Raw genomic sequence first — 21,207 nt, forward strand, 5'->3', positions numbered from 1 at the left:
AAGGGTTCTTTTTTATTATTTGAAAGAAAATTGTTTGATCAGGGTTTTTTCTTTTGCTTTTAAGAGAATCTACAGCTAAACAAGCTTTTTCATTTACAATCTAATGCAATGACTTACCCAATTACAGAGCTCTAACCCCACAGGATTTAAGGTACTCATCTTTCACATGAGGCAACTTAACTAGTAATAGTACAAAAAGGTACTCCTTTTACAGTGATGGAAATTGAACATTGAAAACAGAAAAAGAAATAGAAAATGGTATGAAGTAACACCTCAAGATACAAAATCATTAAGAACATGTTTTTTAAAAGCCATTAAATCAAAATGTTTGACTTAACAATACTTTTGAATAGGAAATTCTTACTCATTCTTACTTCAGCCTTATTTCTGCTCCTGCAGAAAACATCACTTTCTTGTACTATATTGTCCTGTACTGGCACTTACACAGGTTCTTGTTCCACAAGTATCCTTATTCTCTTTAATACTGCTAGACTCCTGCATACCAAAATTTGAGAAGAACCAAACAGCAAAACTTAGCATTTAAGTATATTTCTAAGGAATACAGCTTTTGTGCATGAATGGAAGAAACTAACACATGGGTCTCTCTCAATATGCTCATACTATCATTGCTCTAAATGGTCACCAGATTTAAAGACACACATTACTGCAGCACAAGGCAAGAGTTATAAAAATGTTCTAAAGTTTTCTAGACCTTACAGTTGGAAAAAAGGAAACATTCTTAAAAAGACTTTGGTGATGTCCTAAAAGACATTCATTCGTCAGTTTTGTGGATTGAAATATACCAAGGAGCAGCTGTAATTAAAAATAAATAACACTTCACAAAAATCTGTGCAACTGCTAAGGCTTGGTTTTGCAGGTCTTGTCTTTGATTTTAGCATTACTGAGATTTTGCATTTGGGAGTTTGGTTTCAAAACTGCTGGTATCAAGATGCTGGTGTTTAAGCATCTGATCAGGTTCCAGGAGGCATAAGCTGGAACACATTTGTGTTTACGGATTTCAAATTGCTTCTCTTATCAAAATAGAGAACCAAGGATGTTAAAGAGTGCTCTGAAAGTCCCCTGCTGCTGACCAATTAGTAGCAACGGGTGATACAGCTGGACTGTCAGTGCCATAATCCCTGCCTCTTTACCCCAGGTTTTAAGCGTGGCAAAGCAAACATGACCCAAAGTAAAACAAAATGCTGCAGCCAGCCAAATGCATGAATGAGTGAACAGGATAACTATGCAGGTGGCCTGTGGCTTTTATTTTCCCAGGCCTAGATCTGCCATTATTTGCACTAATGAGGACAGTTGTAACATACAAGTCTTTTCTGTGAAGAGGGAAAGTTCAGCTTTGTTGTCTCAGTGAAGACCACCAGGGCAGTAATTCAGAAGTAAAAGCAGCATTAGGGGAACAAGAGTTCACCCGAGACGGGAAACAGTCTGTTTGAAAAACAGTTTTGGTGAAGGGGCAGAAAGTAATTGTTTTCCTGTTCTCTTCTCCACCCTGCACATGGAGAAGCCAAGCGTTCCAAAGCCATGTGGGTGCTCAACCTTGTGCTGCTGGGTTCAAGCGCAGGCCATATGCCTCTACCTGACTTTCCCAATAGAGGGCATTATTTTAAATCCCAGCCGCGGATACCTCACATTTAAGAAACCAGGGTCCTTGTTTTAGGGACCCATGTCAAAATAAACTGCCCTGGCACAACACTGAGCTGGTAGTTCCATTAACTCTTTCAGATGCAGTTTCTTGTTTTACATTGCTTCCAAGCTACCATACCTGCAACTCTGCTGCTGTTTACTATCCAGTAGGATATTTCTTTTTTAGCACAACAGTACATGAAATTTTCTACTTTATCTTAACTGAAGCCTGTAACCTACAGAAAAGACCAGAGAAATGCAAAAGTATTCTAAAAGCAGAAAAATCCACCAGAAACATTGCCTTGCATGAATCAAATTCCTTTCTTGGGGCTAAAAAACACCACCAGAGGCCACAGAATATCAGTTCTATGTTCAGACTCATTTTTTGCTCACTAAGACTATAAAACATGTTTGATTTCTCTTTACCTCGGTTCTTCTGCCAGACAGGTATAAAAATGTTTATTACATATAAACACATGGAAATCCTTGGGAATAAGGGCACTGAAAAAAACACTAAAGGTGTTACTGTGAGAGAGGGAGGGAAGGAAGGAGGGAGGAACAACTGAAGCTCAGGAGATATACAAGTAGTTGCAATAGCCAGCAGAAGAGGTTACATAAGTACACCCCAAAAGCTACCTCATGGAATCTTTTTCAATAACTACAGCAGCTCTGATGACAAACTCCTATATTTCTTTCATACATGTGTAGCCCACCTTGGGCATGAACTATCTCTGCACACAAAGCAGAAAATCACATCATCCTGGCTGAAAATTTGGGTTGTTTTCAAATGTCAAAGCCACATTTAAACCCTCTCCCTGAAATGTCAGTAGGATAAAGTTTCATTCCAAATCAACCTGACACTGCCTAGCAAGATGTTCAAGCTATGAATTTCAAAACAAGTTGAAGACTTCAAACTAGATTAAAATATGTGAAGTTTTGGTGTTGGTGAGTCTTCACTACTAGAAAACAACAAACTAGATGATAGCTATAGCCCCCATTTTCCTATAAAGGCAGTTGATAACAAGAGGCAGGGAAATTTCTTTCACATACTACTCTTGTAATAGAATAACTGTCACAGCATATTAACAGCCAAACCTAGCTCCCATAATAATTTGCACCACTGAAAAAAGCCATTTGAGAAATCTGTGCTCGTAGGTATCAAAACCAACACAAGGAGGCAATGCTCAACAGCACTCTAGAAACAGCACAAACCATACTCACACCACAGCTAGCTTACCCTCCATGAGTTTGGCAAAAGGCTCTGGACACGTGGAAGGGATTGGAAGGGCAAGTTTATTCATGGCAACACCGTATGCTACTGCAAGACCATCAATTCCTCGGAATGGTACTTCTCCTGTTAGCAGTTCCCAAAGCAGCACGCCGTAACTACCAGGAAGAAAACAGAAAAGAGAACAGGTGTTTGACTTTAACACATTATTTGTTAAGCAACAAGAAAGCACCTGAACCTACAAGGCTAAGTCTGGTACACTGAAGAAATTGCAGTTTTCTCGACAAACTCATCATGGCTGCCAAGCTGGGTGAAGTGCCTTAATTTTACCTGCTTTTTTAAATAAGACTGAAATAAGACGCCATTTTCGCCTTTTAGGCAAAAACCATTTTCTCTCTGGAAACTGGGAACAGTCTGAAAAACATTAACATAAATCTTCTAACTAATTTAGCAAATTTCAAACCAGAATCCAGTGAAACTCTCAAAAATGTGAAGGAGGGTTGTTGGTGGGTTGTGATTTTTAAAAATAAGTGAAAAACACTTCTTCAGAATTAAGTTGTTCTTAAGGTGTTCTATGAAATATTAACTATGAAGTTATGGAGGTAGTTCCAGGACTGTTCTCCCCCCAGGTATATGACAAACAACATATCCTCAGAATATTCTCTCTGCTTCTAGGAAACCTAAGCCAGAGATGGCTTTTTCATACTTAGTAACCTGACAGTTTTTTCTTCCATTGATCTGTCTTATTCTCTTCTGAACTCATTTACCATCCACTATGTTCTGTGGTAGTGAGTTCCACAAATTTAATGATGCATTGCCAAAAAATACTTCCTTGTGTTTGTTTTGAGCTCGTCACTTGGTGATTTCATTTGCTTCCCTGTAGTTCTTTCAATACAAGGAAGAGTGAACATATGTTCCCTATTAGCTCCTTCCATGCCATCCATCATTTCACAGGCTCCTACCACATCCTGCCTAAATCATCTTCTTTCCAGCCCCCAAAATCCTAATCTAGCTAAATCCTAATCTAGTTACTCTCCTGAACAGAAGCCATTTTGTACCTTTCATTGACCTTGACATTTTCTGTACCATCTCATTCCATTTAAACCTTTTATTTGGAATGACTAAAATGACAAAGTTTTAAAGATATGGGGAGAAGCACAGTATTTCCCATTTTCTTCTTTATTTCTTTCCTATTAAATTTTAATTTGCCACTTGCCTTTCTGACTCCTTACAAAATGAGCTAGGTTACCCACAGTAACTCCAATATCTTTTTACTGAATCATAAGAGTAAAATTTAGAGCCCATCTTTGTACATGTGAAATTGTCCCATGGGTACTACTTTGTATTTATTACCATTTCATCTATTTTATCATTCAGTATAGTAAAACTTTTCCTCAGCTCTCTGCAGGAGACTAATTTTTCTTATCCTGAATAACTTGGTATCGTCAACAAATGTTACCTAACTATTTATTGCTTTTTCAAATCACTTATGATTATGTTGAACACAGAATTCCCCACCAAGAAAACTGATTTATTCCTTTAGTAAGAATTGACTAAGAGATGGGAAAGAGACTTGCGCTCTTTTCCCACATCAATTTACTTTCTTGAAAAGCTTTTGACGAAAGATATTGTTGAAAGTTTTTATAAATCCAAATACGGTATAAGCAATCTTACCACTTGTCCACATACTCAGTAACTCCTTCAAGAATTTTCATTTTTCACAAGATATTATTTTCTTCTACAAAAGCTGACTCTTCCCCAGATATGCTCATATGTCCACCAGCTCCCCACTCTTTAATGCTGTTTCTACCATTTAGTAGAACTGAAAATCAGACTTGCTGATCCTCAGGAAGCTCTTTTAAGACCTGTCATCATGTTTGCTGTCTTCCACTTCTGTGGTATTAAGGCAGCTTTAAGCAACAGATTACACAGCACAGCTAACTCAGTTGGCGCTCTCATGTTCCTGTAGAAATCTTGGGTGTTACTGTAAATCCCAGCAATTTGTTACTGTTCATTTTATCAGTCAGTTTTAACACATCTGTGGGCAGTACTTCAGTATGCGATGTCCTCCAGCTTGGCTCTCTTAAAGAGAAATTTTCAGCTTAAAAAGCCTCTCTTTGCTCCATTCTAGCAGACACAAGTCTCTAAGTTTTTTCTGCTGTAGCCTTATCTGCTTTGCACTCTTACATCTTGGTCACCTCTGGGCCATATGTTCTCCTGCAGGGTTCTCACCTGTGCTGCATTTGAAAGCAATTTACTTGTTTTTATGCTTTTTGCAGGACTCTCCTCAAAACCTTTTAATCTTCCTGAGTGTTTTACGTTCAACTTGCCAGCACTTAAGTCCATGCCTAATTTTCCTCATTTGGATACAGGTTCAACTTTTTGAAGGGTATCTTCCAGTAGTCTCTTCTACATTGTCTTCTTCATTCATTTAAAGTCTTTCCTATGCATTTGCTCTGAGCTTTAACATAGTGTCCTTAAAAGATATCCATGTTGTGCATCCCCCTTTTGTTGTTTTTACACAAAATTCCTCAATGTTGTCATTAATCTCCTTGAGATTAAACACTACTGTAATGGACTAATTTTTTTTAATTGCTCTTGCAGAGATATTGAAACTAAGTATACATATATTTTGACCATGGTCATATTGTACAATTTTGAAGGCCTCCTAAGCACACCTGAAGACCAAATGAAAAACTGCTTCTCCTCCTAAAAGCTCCTTGAATAGCTGCTCCATGAAAGAGTCATTTCTGAAGCTAAAAGATTAATCTCCTTGTTTCAAAGCAAGAATTGCCCTTTCCATTTGGGAGTAATGAGAATTTTCATTATCACAACCTGTACTCTTGCAATCTTCCCCCCACCCTGCCAGGTCTTTAACATTTATTGTAACTGCTGCCACCTTAGTTGGACAGTCTTAATACTACTTTTCCTATTTAGATGTGGAATTTCACCTTTGCTGCTAACACAGTTAGTTTACTTTATTAAGCAAAATATCATATTTTTTCACCTATACAATCTTTTGCATTTTTCCTATGTAATTCATACTCTTGATATTATAATGATAATTATAATTGATTATTGCTTTCCATCAAGGTTCTCAATTTCTTACTGTCTCAAGAGCCTCATTTAAAAAAAATAAACAGGATTTTAAAGATTTCCCATTTTCTTTTTGGCCTCCTAGGATTTATAAGAGACTCAAAGAAAATGAATACTGAACTGAAGATATATTTGGCCTGTCTAAATCTGATTGATCATTCCTATTACTCTTCAGTTTGGATGCGAGTGTTGATATCAAAAGGTAGGAAAAACTACCAAAGAGTTGTGTTATTACTTTACCACTAGTGCTGGATAAAGCATGTATTAGATATTTCTCTTAATGGAATGGTTAGGAAAGCACTATTGATGTGCTCAAAGCATTTCTTCTGCAAGGTAATTTTTAAAAGACAAAGGAATGGACAGATTGGTGTTTCTTCTAACATGGCACTAGAAGTACCAGGAAAGGTCACTTTGTTTCTGACAAAACTGAATGTCACCTCTTCCTCACATACTTACAGTTCATTGCTGAGAATACTGCTTCCACAGAACTAGGGAAACACTGCTTTGTGGCATTTGAAAAACAATCATCCCAAGTGATTAAATAGCAAGAGAGGTGCTGAACAGAGTGTTTTCCATTAACTCTCAAGCAGGGGATTGGGAATTACAAAGGAAAAGGCCAGAGACAGAAGAGATTTATACAAAAAAGGCATAGGAAGAAAGAATCAAGGGCCTCTCCTCATTCTCAACAGGGAGGAAGAAGAAAAACTGATCAAGCTCATTTATTTTTCCAGCACCCAGTAGTAATTTTTGGACTTTAATTACAAAATGAACCATGTGATACAGACCATGTGTCCAAGTCAACTGACACTTGTATGAATAATTAATCATCTCCCAGTGATCCAGTAATCCTTTAAGCCATTTAACATCAGGTTCAATCCTACACACTGGATTTTCAGGGAGAGGGAGGCTGGAGGTCTGCAGGATTTCACATGTGATTTTGCCACCTCCCTTGTAAGTCTGTGAACTTGGGAAAAAACAATAATTTCTTCTTACTGTTATTGTTCAGTGGCATTTGTACCATAGGTTCCACTTATCCATCTCCCTAGGTTCAGCACTTTCCATGAGAAAGGGAACTATCAGCCCAACAAGGAGATCCCAACAACAACAGAAACTAGAATATTACTTTTGTAAGAAAAAAACTTCATTACATTTTAATGGCTATTAACAGTTAGTATTTTGCATGTTATCGGACTGGCGGTTCCAGAGATGATGTTTCCTGCTTATTTCACAACCGTCAGTTGCGTACACTTCTCCCACGTGAGCTTCTACCAATATTGCTAGTCAACACTTATCTGCCAGGTACTGAAGTCTTGCCAGTGCTTCATTACACACAGAAGGCTACAGAAGCCTGCAAGCAATCAGTTGTGGATGTGCCAACACTTGACTCAAATGACATATTCTAATGACTGGAGTTCCTACACCCACCACTGAATGCCTGAAACATCCTGATCTGCTAATCAGATGGTTTTAGGTAGTTCTGGTATTCCATTCCTGAATGAAAATTAAATTCCTAATTATTTCACTGGTCTCAGAGTAGATACATCTTAAAAGCATCTAAATTGAGGAACACAGGGAACTCAGATGAAAGTTGTATGGTGGCTTTATATTCTGCATACCAATCATATTGACAACATGATTGTCTTTTAAGCAGCACAAGTCAAAAATGAAGTGTGCAGCAAACAAGAAATACATTTAAGCAGTTAAAATGACAGGGAAATTTGAATTATATGCCTACTAACATTAGCTTGCTGTACAGTACTGGATAAGCTGCAATATCTAAGCTTCAACTTCACCCCTGTAAATCCAAAGCAAATACATGGCTCTCCTCTCAAACACATAAATAGATTAACAGGAACTGACATATTTAAATAAAACCGTAGCTTCTTTGTCCTCTGTGCAGTATAAGCACAAGGCTTCTGCTGTATATCTAAAGCTTGCAGGTGTAGCACAGCAAAATTCATAGCAACAAATTTTTACAACAGCAAGATGTACTAAGTACTGTTGTTATCAACAAGCTTTACAGTGGCCCAGACCCTGGGTGATAGACACCAGTGTGTGGGAGCATTCCTCAGCCTTGTAAGTTCTTTGCCAACCTCCTTTAGAGCCGGACAAAAAAAAAGAGTGAGTTTTTTAAATGGAGCTTGATACATGTTTTGAAAGGAATTGCATGAAGCAGTTATTTATGATGAGATAAGACTGACTCAGGAAATTTCAGTCCTGGCAAGCATCTTCTTCAGCATCTTCTTCACCTGTTTGTGCAGCGAGAACACAAGCAGAACAAGATTCTCATTAAAAGGCTGGGCAACAATTCAGCCAGCAGTATTATTCTAATAAGCTTTAAAGAAAAGGTGTTGAAATAAAAGGGTTTGTGAATGTTAGAGACAGCCAATTTTGCTGATGCCGCACAGACTAACTGGAAGGTTGTCAGGCAAAAAACTCCCTTGACTCCAGTGATTACCCAAGGGGTTGAAGTGGACAAGAGGGGGGGCAAGTCTAATAGGATAAAAAAGTTCATCCTGTCAAGAATTTCAAGTTGCATCCTTGGGTGGGGACAGGATTTATTACACGTCCATGCTTTTGTAAAATCCAGTGTTTACAACCATTGACACACTTAGTAGTGACCGCACTGGGAAGTATTTGTCCTCTGCATACATGCCTCAAACACCATGTTCTTTTCAGCTTATTTAACTATGAGTCTAGGTTTTGGCCACCAGAGAGAGAAGGCTTATTCAGAGACACTGTTAACAGCTCTCTTAATGGTGATGACCCTCCGTTTAAGGAAGAGCACTGAGAGGAATTCAACCAGTTTTCAAGGGAAGACTGGTAACTATAAAAAGAGAAAGTGAGGAAGGAATCTTAAAAATAGAAATATAGTATTCTGAAAAACAAACAAATAATTTATTTACAATCCTTAAGTCCTGAAGTGATTCACAGTCCTTAAGTCAATGACCAAACTGATATTTTTGCACAGGTATAGAGGCACTTGGGCTACCCTCACGAAAATCACCAACTGACCTACTAAGTCTTACCGTTTTTTAAAATGAGATCATACTCAGAACACCTACTGATCTGTTCACAGTGTGCCTGGATTAGTAAAGTTACAATCACAGGGAAATTGTTTCCCCCTTCCCTTCTCCCTCTCCCCCAGGTTACCCTTAAAGGCCATTCCTGGCACTGTTTCAGAGAAGAGCAAATTGAGGTTTGCGCTTGACAAGCTGTGTACAGACCAGTACTGTCATCATGTGCACAGAAAAGGTGCACAGCTTTGAGGTTTTCATTTCTGCCAGACTTCACTCAGAATAAAAGCCTAGCTCTTGCTCAGTTGGTCTCAGATTAACTACAGAGGCAACCACATTTAATTACAGAGTCAGAATTTTATCCATACCATTAGTGTGCAGAAGACAAGTTCACAGACTTATCACAAGGCAATACATTATCTATTCAGCAAAACTGGATAAGGAAAATTAAAATACCCACACCAAATCTCTGCCATAACAGCCAGACAATTCTGCTAGCTGGGATATTTCTTTATCCTGACAGATTTCACAGCGTGCACACACTTGTGTAGGAGCATTACTGGACAGTGGCAGAATCTTACTGCTCTAAAGACAAAGTCACACTGACATTTCAATACCTCCCTCCCCACAGAAAAAACAAAATTCTGTCTACTTCATCGGTTTCAGATGTTCAGTACTAATTCTGTCACACAGCATCCAGAAAAGTCACTGTCCTAGAGCTATTTACTGAATTCCGGATTTACCAATTCACTTAATGGTCATATTCAAACTCAATTTCTGGAAGTTTATGGGCCGACCCTTACACTCCTCCCGGCCAAAGTAGCTCCTATTCTCAAAAATCCCAGTACATGAATGGAAAATACAATATATACATGCAAATTACTACTAATGGATTACATACTCAAGATGGACCTATAGAAGAGGTTTATTATTTTATGTGAAAGACTAGAAGGGTGGAAATAATTCATAAGATTATTATGAAAATGAAAAACATTGTATTCAGGCTGAAACTGCTTGGGGAATTCAATTAGGTACAGTGTGTTTGTGTACATATACATCAGTGACAGATTACTACCAAAACATAAAATGATCTTACTGTTGGTAAAACGGTAAAAAAACCCAGTAATTTTAAATACTTCACAGATTGTTTTATGGCCTTTGATTATGCCAGCCAATAGCCAAATAAGCACAAAAAGTTTGTTTTAGATAAAGCAGAGGGAATTGGGATTATGAATCCTAGGATACTCTGAATGCAAATTTATAGAACAACAAAAATTTAGAGGCATGCAGGAGCTGGTCCACCACTTTCTACAGTAAAAAAAAAGTTTAAAATTAACACAAAGTAGTCTGAGAGTCTGATAGATGGAAAGCTGGCAGATAAAGTTTTCTTAAGACCTGAATTTTAATTTTTGGTTCACCATTACTCATTCTTAAAGAGGTTTCCTGGCAGGTCTAGTTACTCTTTAGTATCCAATCATTTAATGCCAAATCAATACCTCCAAACATCGCTGCCTTTGGAGAACATGGAGGAGCGGATGACCTCAGGAGCCATCCAGGCATATGTCCCAGCTGCGCTCATTTTGGTAGTTTTATGCCATTCCCTGGCCAAGCCGAAATCCGTGATCTTCAGTATCTTGTTGCTCAGATCTCCATTTTCCACCTTTTCGAGTATCAGTACTGGAGAAAAGTGGGAGGGGAAATAAAAGGTTTGCAGAGTAAAGCTAGTATTGATGCAAAAAAGATCCTCCTGGACATCTCCCCAATTTCAAGATTCTCTCTGACGTTTAGTTATTCAAACATACCACACTCCGTTACAAGTTATTTCAAGCTGATCCCTTCATCTGACAAGTGAACAGCTGTCGAGCAAATAACTTCAAATTTAACCAAAATACCAAGCCCCAGAGAACAAATAGATAATATAATTATTTAATATAGTGCCTAGTGTCATTCTGTATAATAATTCCCTGCTAAGAGGAAGTGAACCACTGTAACTTCTAGAAATCCAGATAAGGAAAGACATTTCCTAATTAATCCTCTCTCAGCAAGCCACTAATAGCATCTTTTTCTTGAACTGCTTAGAGGACTTTTTTTTTTTAAATCCAGATACACACACAGGCTAGATATACTCTTCCTGTAAATGTGTTAGGAGTGGAAGCTCTATGTACACAGATTTTTTTTTTTTAAAGTCACAATTAAAAAAACAAGATTGATGATCCATAATAACATGCCTAATTCAAGACTTCATATGCACCACCATGTTATAGATTCCCTCCCCTATCATTATAAAACTATTTTTTTAGTTAAGCTGCCAAAGTTTCTACCATGTTTCAGTGGCAAAGGAGTCTATACCCAAGAACTTTAAAAAAAACCCTTGAGGCAGAACTCCAGAATGCTTTAGTATAAGGCACATATTCCTCTCTACCCAGAAAGCTGTACTGTCACACCACTGTGAAACGAGTGTAAACCAGAGGCCAGAAGTATCCACTCTGCTTTAGCAGCACCTCATTATCCTCTTTCTTTACCTTAATGCAAAGTGACCACACAAGTTGCACCAGCAATGTAACATCAAGCAACAGAATAGGCCACTAAACTTCCATAATTAACATAGCCATAAGCCTGTGAAATGATTTTCAGCCCTTCGTAAAGAGCCACAAAGAAAAAATATTTGTATTACCATTAGTCCAATGACTTCACAGCAAAAGGCATCAAGCCACTAACACGCCATCATTATGCAGCTACTCTGTTTTTAATGTCATTACAGACACAGGTTCTTAGAAAACAAGAGGGTTTTTTTCCCTTTCTATGTATGTATGTGTGAATTGCAAAAAAAAAACCAAAAAACAACAAAACACCACACAAACACCAAGCAAACAAAAAACCCAAACAACCAAACCAAACCACACAACCAAACAATCATGGATCATAACTAAACCCTATTAAAAAAAAACATTGCAAAAATTACAGTACATATAAAAATCATCTTCAGGACCATTTTTAGCAGTCCATGAAAAGACTCAATTATCAGTCTCAAGCTCACACAGCCTTTTTTTTTGGGGGGGGGGGGGAATCTTACATTCATTCTCATACTTCCCTCCAATAATCAAAATGGGACCTCCCATTAAATAAAAGCCAAAAGTGTTATTTGAACCCTTCTGCATAATAAGTAATACACATCTAAATGTTAAAATACTGCATTTGCTTTTATTAAAGTTAAACAAACTAACTGTTCTCTGAAAATTTAAAAAAAAAATCAGCTACCCTTTCTACAAGGCTTCAGAATTCACCAAATACTACTTCATTAAAGATTTTTGTGGGCCAACTCAAGTTGTGAATGAACTAGACTTATTGTTAAGCTCTTGCTTCTCGCTGCTTTTGCAAAATTCCTTTCTAACATTACTGAATGCTCCATTTTCCTAATTACAGAGGAAGGAGGAGTTTGAAACCTAGAGTTACTATTCTTTTCATTTGGGCAAAAGCGTACGTATTTTTAGAGCCACACTTCAGTGTAGAACAGAACCATCACAAGAAACAAAGGTACAGAAGAAGGCTTCCTTTGCGCCTCTTCTTCTAGTAAGCCTAACTTTCTTCCTTCTTTCTAGCAGAGTAAGAACTGCTAAGAGAAATTGCTAACAAGTCGCTCATTGATTGCAAGAGTGAAAAACTTCCTAGAACATACATACTAAGTTTCTTCTTCTATTATGTACTCACTCTGCCTAAAGAGCTGGTAGAACAGTAAAACCTAATTTTAAATTTAAATGCAGTAATATAGAGATATACAGTGAAGTTGTAAAGATACAGTAAAACTTTGAAACAAGGAAACATGGCTTTGGGGGTTTTTTGTTTCCCTCCATAAGCACAACAAGCAGCAAGTAAATTTGTTGTTCACAAGGTAGATGATAGTCCGTCTGAATGAGCTCAACAGCAGGACAGAGAGCCAGGTATCACAGTTCGGTTGTACATACCTTCCTAGCAAGAGGTTATTTAAATCTAATTACCTGGATTTGTATTAAGTTCTAACAAAATAATTAGTACTTACACAGATCTTTTGTATCCCTGAACTTGTTCTTTTGTCAGATGTAGGATAAGTAAGATAAATTACCATGACAAAAGACCAGAGAGAAGGACAATGAAAGAGCTGGATTTATTGCAATTCCTTGATTCCTTAGTTACCTCCTTGGCTCCCCTCCTATTTTCTTGTAATAACTGCTTGAGATAACAATCCTGCAACCCAAAATTGTAAAAATTAATTTTAAGAATCATATCTCTCTCCAGCACCTGTTTCAGTTCTCCTTATCTTAGTCATTAGCAGCAGGCTCACTTGTAACTGCTAGGAGCCTCCCTAGCCCATCTATCAGATTTTCAAACCAAAAACCTTGACTCTCCCTCTTGCGTTTGCTCAGATTTCAATGAAGAATCTTGTAAATAGGTGAAGTATGAATTCCTTTCAGTTTCCTTCTTAAAAATCTCTTTTATGAAGAACACAAGCCAGGTTGCTAGGACACTGCAAATGCATTTTACTCATGCTAATCAACATGGTCCCGTTGCTTGTGAGCTTTATCTACAACCAGTTATTGCCTCTTGTTTAATACTTTGTTTGCAAGTTCTCTTCTGCAAGTGCTATTTCTTCTGCACTCGTATTAGTCTACCACAATACGAAACACAAATAAGCAACATACGTTCTACACTTACAGAGTTAACATACCTCTCCATCTTTGATTAGATTTGATCACGAAGGACAGAGCTAACAGTGGCCAGATGATCAGCCCAACAAAAAATACTCAGACACAAATATAGAGCACCTACATCAAAACCGCAGCTAATCTACCAAGGCAATAAATCGTCTCATTCTGGTCTGTTGATTTAAAAGATCTGCATGAGATAAAGAGGTTTAAAAAAAGGTAGAAAATTGAATTGAAAATCTTTCACAATTCCAGCCTTAAAAAAAGAAATTGTTTGGCAGCAAAGATACTGGGCCTAGTTTTCAGGCACCTAGGAAAGAACGAGAGCCGAATCAGCAGGAACCTGCAGAATGTGTGTCAGCTTGGTAGTGGTGGATCACCGTTTCCCCATTCCAGCAGGGCCCAGGCAAGAAATCTCTTCCCGTGTGCATGCACAGAGCCAGCCAAGTTATAGATAAGTCCTAAGTTCTACTGCTCCTCCTAATAACTCAAACACATCTTTTTCCTCTGTAGCACAGGTTAAAATCTGATCTTGAGTAGCAGGGTAGGAGCTAACTGGCAGTGTGCAAAAGGGGCCAGTGAAGCAACCCGGGTATTACAAGCACATGCAGACAGCTTTGAGGATCCAACTGCTACAGCAAAACAACTTAGTATAGCAAATCACCAATACCATGTTCTTTGCATACTGCAAGTGCGAAGCAAAGCATGGCGGCTTAAACTAGCATTAAAAATTGTTAGCAACTTTAGGTGAAGGGTATCATGAATATGTGTGCTTACAGGAGTAATAACCTAGAAGTGCTCACATACATTTTCATATATTCCTGAAAGACTTGGAACTTGTCCTCTGGAAAATAAGCATTTGACAATGAGAAATTAATTACAGCTCAGATGAATTCTGTCCAGCAAGACAGCTCTTCCATATCTCAGGGTGTCCCAGCTGAGACAACAAGAAAAGAATATGATCCAAACAGGCCTTGGTATCTCCTAGCAAGACCTTCTCTGGATCAGGCAGTCATTCAGCTACAGGTACATATGATTTAAATGTGTAATTTCAACCACTAATAAATTTATTAAGAACTTTATTACCAGAAGGACTCTCAAGAATCATTACTGGTAATGATTCGACCCCACCATTTAACTTCTTGAGAGCCAGGCAGACTGCAAGTGAAGAAAGACAACAGTCAATCGAGACAAGTTAGGTCTGAGCTTAGAGAGATACAAAGGTAGAAATTAAACACTGGGCCTCCTCTTATCTAGGTTATGATGAAGACCAGTCTTTTTTCTTTGAAATGAAAATGTCTATTGAGGTTCCTCCATATTGTTTGAGAACATCTTTGGTGCCTTACAAGAAGTGCCAAGGATATTTTCATATCAGAGTCTTGTGAGAAAGCTTCCTGAAGTACAGAGAAAGAAGTAGGCACCATATAAACAAAGAGGAGGGTTAGGTAACCAAAAGCAATAAGCCAACACTTACTGGTTTGTTGATGAGACAGACTAACTAGCAAAATAGTGTAAGGCAGAATTCAAAGATCATGTGACAAGACTCAGACTGATGCAGTCCTTAGTCATACTGTCTGACATTACAGCAAGTAAACGAACAACTGTGTATTGCTAGGGATAAGAAAACTTGTCATCGTTATATTTTCAGTACTTTTTAACACAGGTTTCCATCTATGTGATGCTTTGGCTTCTGCTCAGGACAAAACAAGTTGCAGTAACAAAGAGGAAAGGCATCATTGTGTGGCTTGCTTTCATCACTAACTTTACAGCACTTTCAGTTGTCTCTGAGTAGTTCAGAATTATAGGTGGCAGTTGGTAGCCTGCTCTCTGAAGATTTAAGATACCCTATGCTTGGGACTTTGATATTTCATGGACAATTACCATCATGCTCACAGTACTAATTGCAGCACCCAGGCCTGTAAGACCATCCCAGCTACTAAACAGCCTTTCTTAATGTGTCCTTTAATTTGTCTTTGTTGCCATGAGTGAACTCAGCAATCAAGATCCATATTATCAGTGAATCATCCTTAGTCAACAAGTCGTGGCATTTACCCCTTCAGAATCATAGTAATGTGGAAGAGTATAATTTCCATAGGAACAAGTCCAGTTGCTTAAGATACTGTTTGATTTAGTTGTTTTGACTATTGAAGCAATAGTTAAGAGGCCAGAGCCAAAGCAGACTGATAAAGTTTACAAAGAGCATCTTCAGAACATTCTGCAGATCATTGAATGCTAGCCATTAACCAGACCTTTCACCAGGTCTAATACTCTTCAGTTAGTAGGCAACACCAGATGCTGAAACAGAACTGTCATTAGAGACTTTCCTGATACAACTGGAGTTTCTCCTTCCAGTCTCAACCCGCACAGAGAGTGATGGGGAGTTAACTCAGCCAATGCTGGTACCATTTAAAGATGGTTTCTTAGTAAGGGGGGGAAAAGAACTGATGATGTACCCAAGATCCTCTTATCCTTGTTTGTGATTTGAGTTAGCAGCTTTTTTTGCTGAGTTGGAAGTGATGGAAATTGACTTCTTGAGGTCAGGTGAAGCCAGTTTACCTTCTCCAGTTTAAGTACCATTCTGTATGTGTACGAAGAGCTAGCAGGCTTTTGACAGAATCCAGTGTCAGTCTTACTGAATGTAAACAAGTCTTTTGAAGTACACAGATCCCAGTGATAACATATCCCAAAGCGGATGATTCTCAGTTTCATGAGTCATAGTTGTTTATCAGTGACATCAAGAAGAATGAGGGTTTTTCCTAGAGCCAGGGTCAACTCAGGTGCTTTTATTGTTTAAACGAAGATTTGTACTGAAAATAGACCTCACAGAAACAGACCCACTGAAGTATGACTGACACAATCGTATCTGACACTGAGTCACTCCTCCTCCTACTCCACCCCATTCCACATTATTATGCTTTACTAGAAAGACAAAAACATCTGCCTTAGCATTCAAAGCAATACAAAAAGCAACTTGATTAAGATTTCTAAGATACCATTATATCCTTCAGCCTTCACATAGTTGCTACTACGGGATCTTCAGTTCTGTCTTGTCATTACAAGTCATTATGGAGATGCCTGCTGTGTGGGGCACCAGACAGTGCAGGATTACCTAACAGAAGGGCAGAGTTAAGGCTGCTATCGGTCTAATGAGACCTTTAGGGACAGTTCCAAAGGTAGAGCTTCATGTTAGAACATTGAACTTTCACTAGCAACTCATGAACTTGCACTAGTGTGCTTAGGATTGGGACTATGTGTATCTAGGACTATTCTGTGTCCTTTCAGGAGAAATCACTGCAGTGAAAACACTGAAACTTGCAGCTTTAAAATTTTGTTACTGCAGACATCCTGTACTAGTACCCAAAACCACTGGTTAGTTCTAAGTAGGCAAAAAAGAGGGTCAAATGAATTCTGAATGAATTCTGACTGGAGTTAAAAAAAATTTAACAGATTAAATGCTAGCCAAGTTTCAATTCTGCCACAAACTATAAGATAAAACCACAGAAGGGCTGCCCTGGAGGCAAGTGATAAACATTTCTATAGAGATGAAATTCTATCTTGCATGCATGAAATATAGATGCACACCACAGCCTCACATGTTCAAAAGGTGAATTTCTTCCCCTTTCCTCTCCTCCATCCTTATGGATCATTACAGTGAAAGCTGGCTTGGATGAAGCAAACTCACTGCATGTCAGAAGGCAGTCTTCCTAGGCTCCGTAGTCAGAAAAGACAAAGCCTCTCCAGAAGGGGATTCCAAGCATAAGTCTAATATACATGCTCTGAATTACTCTCTATACAGGAGCCTCTCTTGACTAGAGGCACATCTGTACTAAGTGCCCAAACTCAAACCACATGAATCTCTGTGGTCTGGTATAAGTAAGCAGTTTCAATTAGAGAAGTTCCCCAACACACCAGATGCTAAAGAGCCATCTGGTGAAAAGCAATTTACTCATAGTTGCAAGATTATTTCAGTGTTCTGAACTTTTTTAAAATTAATTTTTCGGTAATATATTGTTCTGTTAGTAGGACAGCTAACATAAGACAAACCGGTACTACTGTTAAATCAGTCTTAAATAAAACTGGCCCTTGGCCCACAAAGACAGCTGGAGGACCTTAATGATTACTGAATCAATTGAAAAGTCAATGCTGAACATCTTTGTCAAACACACAAAGCCTTACTGCAAGGAGTGCCTTGTTTCCAGATATTAAACAGCTGTACTTTCATTACTCATGCATCTACCAGAAAGACGTGAGATCAGATATACAAATACACCATGACCAGTTAAAGATAGGGGTATAAAGCTGTATATCCTTTGATTTACTCGTACCTACATTTTAGTAAACCCTGAGAGGGCTGAGTAAACCACATCTAATATACCAGTACCATTCCTGCTTCTTAGCCATTGCAGTAAGAAGTTTAAAACTGCTGAGTAAACTTTGTTTTGGGAATATTCTCAACTTTATTATAGTGTTCCAATGCAAATAATTGCATTGTTGATAGATTTTTCGTTCTGCTTAACCCAACTTATTTCTATTACAACATGTTTTTTCCTCTTTCCAATTATGCTAGAAGCACTAATTGGTCTGGATCTCTTTCCTTCTGCCAGAATATACATATTTCTATCCCTTTCCTTTAATCATCTTCTTCTCAAACCCATCTACTCTTCTTCCATACACACTCCTCTACTCTATATAAACAGATAAACCATCTGCACTGAATCTTTCAATCCGATCACTAAAACAAACATGATATAAAGCTTTACTTAGGTTCTAAGTTGGTCACCTCAGTAATACACCTCCTGGTTTTCATCCAGACTGCACTACCTCCAGTATGTAGAAAAAGATAGTTTAAAGAGAGAGATTACTTTTACAGAAGGAAAGTTTTCACAAGGGAAATTAAGAAATATTTTTTGGCAACAAAATTATCAGCTGCTGTTTTAATCCTCTGTTCTGCTCATATTATACCAGCAGAGCCAGAAAACATGTTATAACCTTCTCTCACAAACACAAACTTTCCCAGAAGGCAGTAACACTGTCAGATTTTTTTTGCTTGTTTCTTTTGGGAGGGTTATATTAGTTTTCAGTTAGACTTTTGGACAGTTAGGACAGAATTCTTAGTCTCCAGGGGACCAAAGTAGCGCGAAAGAGCAAGCAGGGAAAAATAAACACTTTAACCTATGCTGATCCAGTTGTTAGTATCATCAAAGAACTGGTAGGAAGTGGCTCCTCGTTTCATCTCACTGTCAAAATTAAGTGACAAGACAGCAAAATACGGTCATATAATTGCCTTTTTCTGGTTTCTCAGCCTAGAGAAAGGTTTAGGTTTATCTGCATAGTGTAGTGCCGAAGAGAATACTCCTTTGCTTTGCTTGTGCTAAAAGCTGACTCATCACTTCAGAAGCAGAACAACATTCAGGGAGGAACTACTACAGCGTGATCACTCACAGCAAAAATAGCCCATTTTTATATACGAAGGTAGAGGAAAGGGGCTGCTGTCTACTGCACGAAATAGTATGAACAGCCAGGCATATCAAAATTTTCTGGCTGTACTGGCTTCAGCTTCTTCAACTTCTCTGCTGTTGTATTCCCAATTTATTTAGCACACAGCACACCAAGAAAATAAAGAACTTCCTGACTTAAGAGGCAAAAATTGATAACGACAGAATACCAAGGAAAGCAAGATTACCTTGCAATACCACCACAATAGTTAACCACCAGACTGCCCATTGTCCCCATATTTCCTGACAAGAGCTGTATGAGCAACTTCATGCTCCTTTTCCCAGTTCAGAGTGTGTGTGTATTAAGAAACACAACAGAAATTGCAAAAAAAATCCAGGAAAAGTCTTTTTATGGTCCAGCTTACAGTTCACACCAAGTCACTTACCTGTGCATGATGCTACTCAGTAAGCCTGGTACACAAGAACAGAAATCTATTAGCTAATGAACATCAAGCCTGATGGAAATAGTTACAATCATTAAGTGAAGGGAGAAATAAAAAAGAAGTAAGAGAGGGACTGAGTGCAATGAGAACTGAAAGCATACAGGAAGAAATACGGAAGGGAGCAGGCTAGAAGACAAGGATCCCTACTGTAGGGGAAAAAAGCTGGATTTGTTGTCCATGGTACACCGGGATATATCTCTGACTTGACGGATGATTGCTGGCTTCACATTTAACTTCCATATAACTTTTCCCCAACTGAGACAATACAGTCAGTATTTTAGTGCCAGAATATCTGCCATTCTTTTATTTAAATACTGCAATTCTAGGCACATCATGAAACAACAGGGCTACTACTTAGTAATAAAGCAACATTAACTCGGGTGTTCTATTGTTATATTTTGAAGCTTTATCAATTCTTCATAGAGACACCTACCATTAACAGTGTTTCTAGGGTGCTAGGGTGGATAGTGGTGCTTTGAAATAAGTTGGGAGAACAATCTGAAGAAAGTATCAGAAGCTCATTTGCCAGAAACATAAGAAAATCTGATTATGAAGGTACTTCAAGTTAGCCCGAGCTTAAAGGGAGCTCCCGGACCTAGAAACAGAGGGGGTGGTGGAAATCCCAGGTGAGGTCCTGACTGCGAACTACCAAACAGACACAGCAACTTGATGACGTAGAGTTGAAAAGGCCTGAAAAACCCAAAGGTGGTGGAAATATCTGAATACTTGTAAACGTCAGTGCACTTCACTAGTTCTGTTTTAGTCTTCACCAAGGTCAGCACTGCTGGGTCAAATGCTTTGCCATCCAAGATTCCAGGAATGAGAAAAGCAGTCGTATCAAGACATGAGGAAAAACTCCAGCAAAAGGATGTAGCCTGCAAGCACATCCCACTCACACACATTCCCAAAAGCCCCTACTCATTATTTTGTGCTGTACTCTGTCTCCTCAGAGCCACATCAGCTGGTTACACAGTCCAAGAGCTAGATGGCAGCAACAGCGATGGGTACCATCATTAAGAGTAACAAGAGGAAGGCCTATAAATAGAATATGTCATCTTTGTTATTTTAATTGGTGTAGAAACATTTAATTCTAATATTTAAATCATTAAGTAGCCATCCAACTACCTCCACAGACTTAGTGAAGTTTCTTCCCCAGTCTCCCATATTCTTATCTGGACTCTCAACTAGATTTCTCCTTTAGTCCCAATGCTTCACCATATCTATTCTTATTTTGTTAGATTGAAGAGAAGTGAGAAGACCACTACTTAAGACCTCAAAGGCTGAAAAAATGGCAAAGGAACTCAAACTCACACAGAATGACACTACTCTACCTAACTTAGCTTTTCTTTCCCAGAATAATACCATGCATTTTTGCTGCAGTTAGGTGTTTTTGCAGATCACTCCAGAGAAACTCAACCACCTAGAGATACAACAGCCTAGTAACAGATTTGTTTCCCTATAGACCTTTGCTTATCTGTTACTGTACAATCACTGTTTTCAGCAGCAGTAAGGTCAACAGGCAGCTACAAAGAGGGGAACTAATGCTTACCCTGTCATAGCTGGAGTGTGAAAGACCATTGCTGCAGTTGAGTACTCATTGTGGGTGGG

General features: G+C 38.4%; 1 protein-coding gene across 1 annotated transcript in view; it reads right to left on the reverse strand.

Annotated features, from left to right (window-relative positions):
• Positions 1–21,207, reverse strand: part of MAP3K9 (mitogen-activated protein kinase kinase kinase 9) — a 60,958-nt gene that overhangs the window by 14,040 nt on the left and 25,711 nt on the right. The window contains exons 3-4 of the mRNA XM_075151967.1: positions 10,479–10,659; positions 2,879–3,027 (exon numbers count right to left, since the gene is read on the reverse strand). Of these exons, the coding sequence (XP_075008068.1) occupies positions 2,879–3,027; positions 10,479–10,659 (330 nt within the window). The remainder of the gene's footprint in view (positions 1–2,878; positions 3,028–10,478; positions 10,660–21,207) is intronic.

The sequence above is a fragment of the Calonectris borealis genome, chromosome 5 (genome assembly GCF_964195595.1).
Source record: "Calonectris borealis chromosome 5, bCalBor7.hap1.2, whole genome shotgun sequence".
NCBI lineage: Eukaryota > Metazoa > Chordata > Aves > Procellariiformes > Procellariidae > Calonectris > Calonectris borealis.